Source organism: Triticum aestivum, chromosome 3A, assembly GCF_018294505.1.
Source record: "Triticum aestivum cultivar Chinese Spring chromosome 3A, IWGSC CS RefSeq v2.1, whole genome shotgun sequence".
In the NCBI taxonomy this organism is placed as follows: Eukaryota; Viridiplantae; Streptophyta; class Magnoliopsida; order Poales; family Poaceae; genus Triticum; species Triticum aestivum.
Genome location: NC_057800.1, coordinates 643,988,110 through 643,995,600, shown reverse-complemented (window position 1 = coordinate 643,995,600; position 7,491 = coordinate 643,988,110). Strand labels below are relative to the sequence as shown.

At 43.2% G+C, this 7,491-nt stretch overlaps 1 protein-coding gene across 3 annotated transcripts; it reads left to right on the top strand.

The window, feature by feature from the left end:
- Nucleotides 1-2,118: 2,118 nt before the first annotated feature.
- Nucleotides 2,119-7,289, top strand: LOC123062850 (CMP-sialic acid transporter 3). Of its 3 annotated transcripts, none has more exons than XM_044486526.1 (15): nucleotides 2,119-2,303; nucleotides 2,403-2,597; nucleotides 3,222-3,338; nucleotides 3,621-3,677; nucleotides 3,961-4,038; nucleotides 4,206-4,250; nucleotides 4,531-4,590; nucleotides 4,688-4,810; nucleotides 5,310-5,387; nucleotides 5,531-5,600; nucleotides 5,757-5,864; nucleotides 6,204-6,337; nucleotides 6,420-6,490; nucleotides 6,671-6,851; nucleotides 6,982-7,289. In XM_044486526.1, exons 2-14 carry the CDS (start codon nucleotides 2,436-2,438, stop codon nucleotides 6,846-6,848), a joined length of 1,281 nt encoding a protein of 426 aa, XP_044342461.1. In that variant the 5' UTR covers nucleotides 2,119-2,303; nucleotides 2,403-2,435; the 3' UTR covers nucleotides 6,849-6,851; nucleotides 6,982-7,289. The 3 variants fall into 3 exon arrangements, with proteins under 3 accessions (XP_044342461.1, XP_044342463.1, XP_044342462.1); XM_044486528.1 differs by having other exon boundaries at nucleotides 2,119-2,597; nucleotides 6,671-6,716; nucleotides 6,788-6,851; XM_044486527.1 differs by having other exon boundaries at nucleotides 2,119-2,597; nucleotides 6,668-6,716; nucleotides 6,788-6,851.
- Nucleotides 7,290-7,491: the final 202 nt, after the last annotated feature.

Genomic DNA, 7,491 nt, shown 5'->3' with positions numbered 1-7,491 from the left:
CCTCTCTTGTTGTTTCTCATGGCAAGAGAACAAAAATGAGTACTATGTGCAAAATCATAAGTTGAGCGTGTGCTTGTGGGTGAATCCGGCCTGAGATGCCAGTGCAAGTTGAAGCTACCGAAGAGTGCCAAAAGGCAGGTGATGACTACAAAATACATGAGCGCGCCGACGTGAACCAAAGCGGAGCCATGGCCAGCCTCGAAGGCACTTACCACCCTCGCCTTCCCTTCCCTAGTGTCACCATCCTCAAGATATGCCTTCACCGCTATGTTCTCTTCTCACCAGCCAACCACCTCGATGAGCTTTTCTCCCGCAACTATATTGTCGCCTTTGTTCCGGACATCATCAGCTGCCCCATCTCACCGCCTACCGATCAAGGTTGTCATCCATGGCATTTTAATGAATAAAACCCCACGACATTGCTATATTTGATTGACCACACATGTATTTTCCATCAACAACAACGCGGTGGACCTTCAATCCTGAAAGCTCCGATGCTCTAGTTTTTAAGCATGTGCCTTGTGAGCGAGTGCGTGTGTGATGGCGCGCCCATCGACACCTACACTGTCCAACTGTTTCGCTATAAACTCAAAATTATGTTTTGAAAGACGCACATTTTGTTCAAAACCTTTTGAAATACTCCCTCCATTCCTAAATATTTGTCTTTTTGAGATTTCAAATGGGCTACCACATACAAATGTATATAGACATATTTTTGAGTGTAGATTCACTCATTTTGCTCTGTACGTAGTCGCTTGTTCAAATCTCTAAAAAGACAAATATTGAAACGGAGGGAGTAATAAATATGACACTGCCTTGTACTTGTACGACAGTAGGAGTATTTCTCCTGCCAAAGAGCCTCTGTATGACCCACACCGATCTTCCCCTTGGCTCTGTGTCGGTGCCAGTCCCCCCGCAGACGCAGCACACGTGGCGCTTGCACGGGCCCCAACGGCCCGGATGCTCCCATGTGCAGGCTTGACTCCGGACCGGATAGCGATTACCCACGCAAGCCGAGCCCTCCTCGTAGCCCGCAACCAATTATCAATTTTTATTATCGCACCATTCGTCCGCCTAACGGTTCGGCGCGGCCGCACCTGCGTGCGCGACACGAAGTACCGGAAACACCCCTGCCCTCTTCGAGCCCGTCGGCCCCGGGCACGGCCGGAGGACGGGGGCAGCTTCGAAACACCGGCTCGCTGGTGTGCGCGCCTGGGCAGCCTCCACTTTGTCGGTCTGCGTAACTCGCCGTCTCTCCTCCGCGAGCAGAGGCAGAAAATGGACGGTGCCGAGTTTCACTTCGCCCCCTGCACTTTCCTGCATGCCCAGGCCAGTTCGGCTCCGATTAGCTCGACATGTTTTTTTGGGGAGATAGTACTAGTATTTTGAAGCAACACGTGAGCAGAAAACTTTGACATGAATCAGCGCTGGTGAAGTGGACTGAACACTGAATTTGGACGCTATTTGGTACCCACCTGTAGTAGTACTTCCCTAAAAAAAGGAACAAGTTAATAATGATCCTAAAGGGATAGGTCTAAAGATGGCACGCATTAATAGGGCAATAGTTTCATGCCATTCACCTGCTTGAGTATATCGGGTAATCCTAGCCAATTATGACGGACCAAAGTAAGCACTGTGGTGATCGGAAAAGCCCCGCGGTTCCAGCGAGTTTTTCACATTCATCCACAGGGACACCAAAGTTGTCTTCAACAAGAATCTAACGTGATTAATGTATTTTTTTATGAAATATTTGGACCGTGTTTGGTATGACGCTGGATTTTGAATTGATCATCATGTTTTGTCTAGCCTTTTTTTGCATAGTTTTACAAAATGCAAAAATAGTTCAGCACAACATCAGTTTGGTAACAGGATAATAAGCACAGATTATCAAAAAAAACAGGATAATAAGCATTTCATGCGTGCAGAAACTGAAGAAAATACACTACTCATTTTTTAGAAAAAAATTACACCCATTATTGCCCCCAAGGAAAGAGAGGCAAGATGTTAATACGAGGGGCCTCCTACGGAAACACGTAAATGCCAGGGGCTTTCATGGAAAGATAAAACCTCGCAGAAAAGCCCTTTCCCCTTTCGTTCTCGATGGGATATTCCCACGGAATTTATATTTCCGCTCCTCGCCTCGCCTCGCCTCTGACCTCTCCCTCTCCTCCGCTCCCCCATTGCCCCTCGCCCTCCGCCTCGCGCCCTCCAGGAGCTTCGCATCGCGATCGCCTCCGCCGCCGCGAGCTCCCGTCCCATGGTGGGCGCGCCCGCCGGCGGCTAGGGCTCCCGCCTCCCCCACGGTTCGCCCCTGCCCGGCCCGCAATTTTCCGCGATTTCTGGGGCGATTTCTCCGGAACCCTCCGCCATTTGTCGGCGCTGCTCCCCCGAATCGTACGCAGGGCTTTGGCGGGACTCCTCCTAAGGCGGAGGAGATGAGCGGGGAGGTGGAATGCAGCGTGTGCCACGCCAAGGTTGCCGTGCCGGCGGCGGCCGTGTCCAAGGCCTACGACAGCCACCGGAGCACCGTGTCGTCGCGGCAGCGCGCGCTTAACGTCCTCCTCGTATCCGGCGACTGCGTCCTCGCCGGCCTCCAGGTCACGCTTGCTTCCTCTCTGCATTCTGCTCGGTGTTATCAGTGTGTCTGGCCTGTCTCGAATTTGCTAAGTGTCATACTGTCGTGTAACGATTGAACAGTTAGTGTTGTGCTGCGATGGGATGGTGGAGGGGGCGAATTGAGTGGTTTCGGGGTTAATTAATTCGCTGTTTTGTGCATATGGTTAGCTGCAGTAGCGGCTGATGCTAGTTTTTCAGTATGGAGTTTCCTGAGCTCTGTTTCTCAGTGTCAGTTTTGTATTACTAGAGTGACTAGACGGCGCCCATTGTTGCAGAAGGGGGGCATTAATAGATGAAAAAGTACTGATGTTTTGAAGTGCTTCCTTGGATGCTCTCCACTGTATACTGATGTTAGCATTTGCCTAGAAACACGTGCCAGCTGCCTGTAGAAGAACCGATATCTGCTTACTATCTAGACTTTTCTATAACTCGTATCGCTGATACCTAACAGTAAATTAATTCTAGGATTTATTAAGACTAGAGTAACAGTGTTAATAAATTATGTAGCCAACTGAGCATCTTCATCCAGGTTTTCATTAACTTATGGGCATTTCATGTTGCACATTCTCATGTCTGTTGACACATTTCTACCTCCTTTTCTGTAGCCGATATTGGTATACATGTGTAAAGTGGATGGGAAATTCAAATTTAGCCCAGTCAGTGTGAACTTCTTGACAGAGATTACAAAAGTTATCTTTGCCATCATCATGCTGTTCTTCCAGGTATGTGGAATCATCGCCAGTTCCGTTGTAATCCGTTGCTTTGATATGATTCGTCTTCATGTCCATATTCTTTAGTTTGATTATTATCGAGATTAGAAAATAATCTAATTCCTGTGAGGTTAGGTGTTCTGTTTGTTCACTTGAGTTTGCTGCCAAGTTAGCTGAATGAACATTCTGTATAATATTCTCACGTTTTATTCGCAACATTGATTAGATAAGACTTCCTTTTGTGGTGATTTCTGTGACTGACTCCCTTATCATGTTTGGTTTTACCTCATGCAGGCTAGGCGTGTAAAGGTGGGAGAGAAGCCACTTCTCACAGTTTCAACATTTGTGCAGGTGAGTAACTATGCAACATCTTGTCAATTCCTTGCCTGATTTCAATTGAAAAACCCGCATGATGGATATGCATGCTATCTTGTTTGAAGAGAACTTGTGGTTGTGTATCCCCATTACCTGGCCATATGCTGTCAAATTGCTACACGATAGCATAACTTAACTGATGGCTAATCATTTATTACTTTCTACTGTCCGTCAGTCTACCTATATTTTTGTTGTGAAGGCAAAAATAGCAGAAATTCAGTGATCTAATATGTGATGCTAATTATTTACCATTTGACAGGCTGCCCACAACAATGTTCTTCTCGCGGTGCCTGCTTTTCTCTATGCCATCAACAATTATTTGAAGTTTACAATGCAGGTAAAGAATTGATAAGACCTCGGTAATTTGACTTGGCATAGTAACCTTTTCTCACTCTCTCTTTTCTGTTAAAAAAGTAAACTAGCGGAGCCCAACATTTATATTGGTGTAACTTGAATCTGGTGCAAAATTTCTAACCAACAGAATTGTTCCTCTGTGTTATGCAGCTATACTTTAATCCTGCGACAGTGAAAATGCTGGGTAATCTCAAGGTATTGTAGTTTCCTTCTTTACAAGATGCTAGATGTCTGAGTCTTGGTAGTTGCACAATCTCAAGGTTGGTCCATGCATGCATGGGCCACACATTCTTTCGTTCACGATTTACTTGCAAGATACACAACCTCCTTTTTTTTAGTTGGATGCATGACCTCCTAGTAATCTCAGTTTTGGAATATGCCTTTCAGCCATTAACATTCATTTGGGGCCTGGCTGCATCTGGAGTACACTTTTGTGGTCTGTAACCATAAGTATGTATTATATCGATGTTTGTAGGTTCTGATAATTGCTGTGCTCCTAAAGGTGTTACTGAGGAGGCGTTTTTCCACAATTCAGGTAAGTTTTCTCTTAATTACCATCAGTCATGTATCTGAACTTATTTTGCGATGCCATGAACTTGTGTAATTGACATCATCCTGTTTTTTGTCAACAGTGGGAAGCCCTTGCTCTGTTGTTAATTGGAATATCTGTTAATCAGCTGAAATCACTGCCTGAAGGTTCTACTGCACTTGGTCTTCCTGTTGCAGCTGGGGCCTACCTATACACACTATTTTTTGTAAGTTTTGACTTTTGGCTCAGTTTTTAATTAATTTGTCTCATACTTCCTTTCAAACAATTTGTGCCTGAGTAGCCTGCTGATGAAATTTGGGAGGCTAGCAGAACTATCATTTATGTAATAGTTGTATAGGCCCTGCTCCTTAGCTGTAATTAATCAGAAATGTTGTAGTTTTTTGTCTGGTTGGTACAGTGCTTGGTGCATGCTATTTCTTGCTTTCAACCATATTACTTGATATTACGGTTCAGCTTTTGGTTACCTGCAACTTCAGCGTCTACCTAATATGATCCAGAACTTGTAGTAATTTTCCAGTGGAAAGAATAATTGGCTGTGTAAGCACTCTGGGATAGAATTTATACATTCAAATGTTTCACATGGGGACAATATGGAGCTTTTCTTTCTCATTTGAATGTTGTTAACAAAGTGTTAAAATGAATTTTTTTAGAGAGTAGAATTAAGGTGACATGTGACATTGCGTACTAATTTTGTGCGCAATCAGATAACAGTTCCTGCATTGGCCTCAGTTTACAATGAAAAGGCTCTGAAAAGCCAGTTCGATACCAGCATATATCTTCAGGTATGACCATATCCTTGTGTACTCTTCTATGGCTATTTCTGTCAGGCACTATTTGCTACTCAATGACAATGTCCTAAGTATATTAATGCATTTGTTCTATTTCTCTAAAAAGCTACTTCTCATCATGCTTGTCATCTTTACAGAACTTATTTTTGTATGGATATGGTGCAATATTTAATTTCCTTGGGCTTGTGATCACTGCCCTCATCCAAGGTAATTTTCTGGAGTACATCTCTTTCATGATAAACAGTGTAACTTTTGTGTCCTTTTCTTTTGTTCTGTGTTGTGTTGCCAAAACATTTTGCTCTGTGGATACAAATTGGCCTTATGTTAGCTTGCTATAAGATATTGGTTGTGTAAAATTTACAGGGCCTCGTAGCTTTCACATTCTGGAAGGGCATTCAAAGGCCACCATGTTTCTTATTTGCAACAATGCTGCACAAGGCATACTTTCGTCATTTTTCTTCAAATATGCAGGTATGTTACCAGCATAAAAACTTCCCTAGTAATTGTTTGACATGCTCTTGAAATGTACCACGTTTCTTCAGTATCCTTGAAGACTTCTTATTCTATTTACGTGGCATGTACACACCAAAACTTTGCCATTAAATATTCAGCATCTAACTAATCGAAGTTTTTGCTTAAAATCGGAGTACACAAAACACACTGAACATGAGCACTAATTATTCAGTCCTAAGTCATGGGAGCATACATATATACATGTATATTCTAATTCTATGATGTGCAATTTGGTTACTGTATGTTAGTTTTGGAAAGTGAATGTGGTGAGATTCAGCACATTAATGGTGAATGCAGATACAATTTTGAAGAAGTACTCATCCACAATCGCCACAATCTTTACTGGGATAGCGTCTGCTATACTGTTCGGTCATACTCTGACTATAAATTTTGTTCTTGGAATATCGATAGTAATTATATCTATGCATCAGGTAACCTGCCTTCCCTTCTTTGTTGATTCAATCATTGAAGTTACTTCTACCCTTACATGTTTTTGATGGGTCTTTGTTGCAGTATCTCGCAAACCAAATTAAGGATCAAGTGCCAAGCAGCAAAATTGAGATGTCTGATGCTGAGGATGACAGGTCAGTCATGTTTTGTACTCGACTAGTTGATACTTGGTGCACCCAAATTGCTCTGAAGTTTCATCCTGCGATCCGCCTTCAGAAGAAATTAATTGTTTTCTTCTGTAGCCAATGAAAACTTGATGCACTTCATTAGTAATATACTAATATGTGTGTTTTGATGGATGCCTTGTCCAACAGATTAGAGGAATCTGTAATTGTCAAAGTTGACACGGTGGCAAGTGAGGTAACTATACTTTCAAGGCGCTGTTTTTGCCAAATTTGTAAGTCTGACAACCATTCCATATGTGCATACAGGCTAAACACCGCCATGGATCTGATGAGAGGCAGCCACTTCTTCCCGTCTGATGTCGTCTAGGAGGTATTTCTCTTCTTTTAACGAATAGTACTAGCATAGGGCCTTTGCTCTCCACCATGCACCCATGTGCATCTTATCAATGGATTCATCATGTCTAACGGTCTGTCTTCTGAATGTTTATCAACAATTTCAGTTCCTCCGGTCCATATGTATATCCGAACTCTTCCTTTCGACAGGGAGATGAGCAGCGTAGATGTCGCAAACGCAGCGTCTGCACCTGAAGCAGAGCATGTGATGATTTATATAGCCTTGTAGCCTTTTGACCTGATGTTCCTGAGGCTGCACTATGATGTTTAAAGGGGTACTATCAGAGAGATGCCCATTCGGTAGCACGATGGCGAGCTTGCTGGGATACTGTAGAGGGGAACAAATGAATTGACCTTGTTGTCGTGAAACTGATGTGATGGATTAAAGAATAAATATATTCAGCATTTCAGCCCACATTCAAATGGTTTCATCTTTTTGTTTTTGCCCAACCCAGTAGCAGTTTCTTCTCGAGAGTGGCGTTTTGATATACTCCTGGATTTTAAAATGTGTTCTAAACATATTTTAAAATGTCACAAAATTCTGACAAGATGATTCTTGCGTACATCTCGATATTCTACGTGCATATAAACTCGTTTAGTGGAAAATCGAGAACTTT

Coding starts and splice junctions, on each gene's coding strand:
- LOC123062850 (XM_044486526.1), top strand. CDS start 2,436: ATGAGCGGGGAGGTGGAATGCAGCGTGTGCCACGCCAAGGTTGCCGTG. Junction 3,339..3,620: donor TCATCATGCTGTTCTTCCAG/GTATGTGGAATC, acceptor TACCTCATGCAG/GCTAGGCGTGTAAAGGTGGG. Junction 5,601..5,756: donor GATCACTGCCCTCATCCAAG/GTAATTTTCTGG, acceptor TAAAATTTACAG/GGCCTCGTAGCTTTCACATT.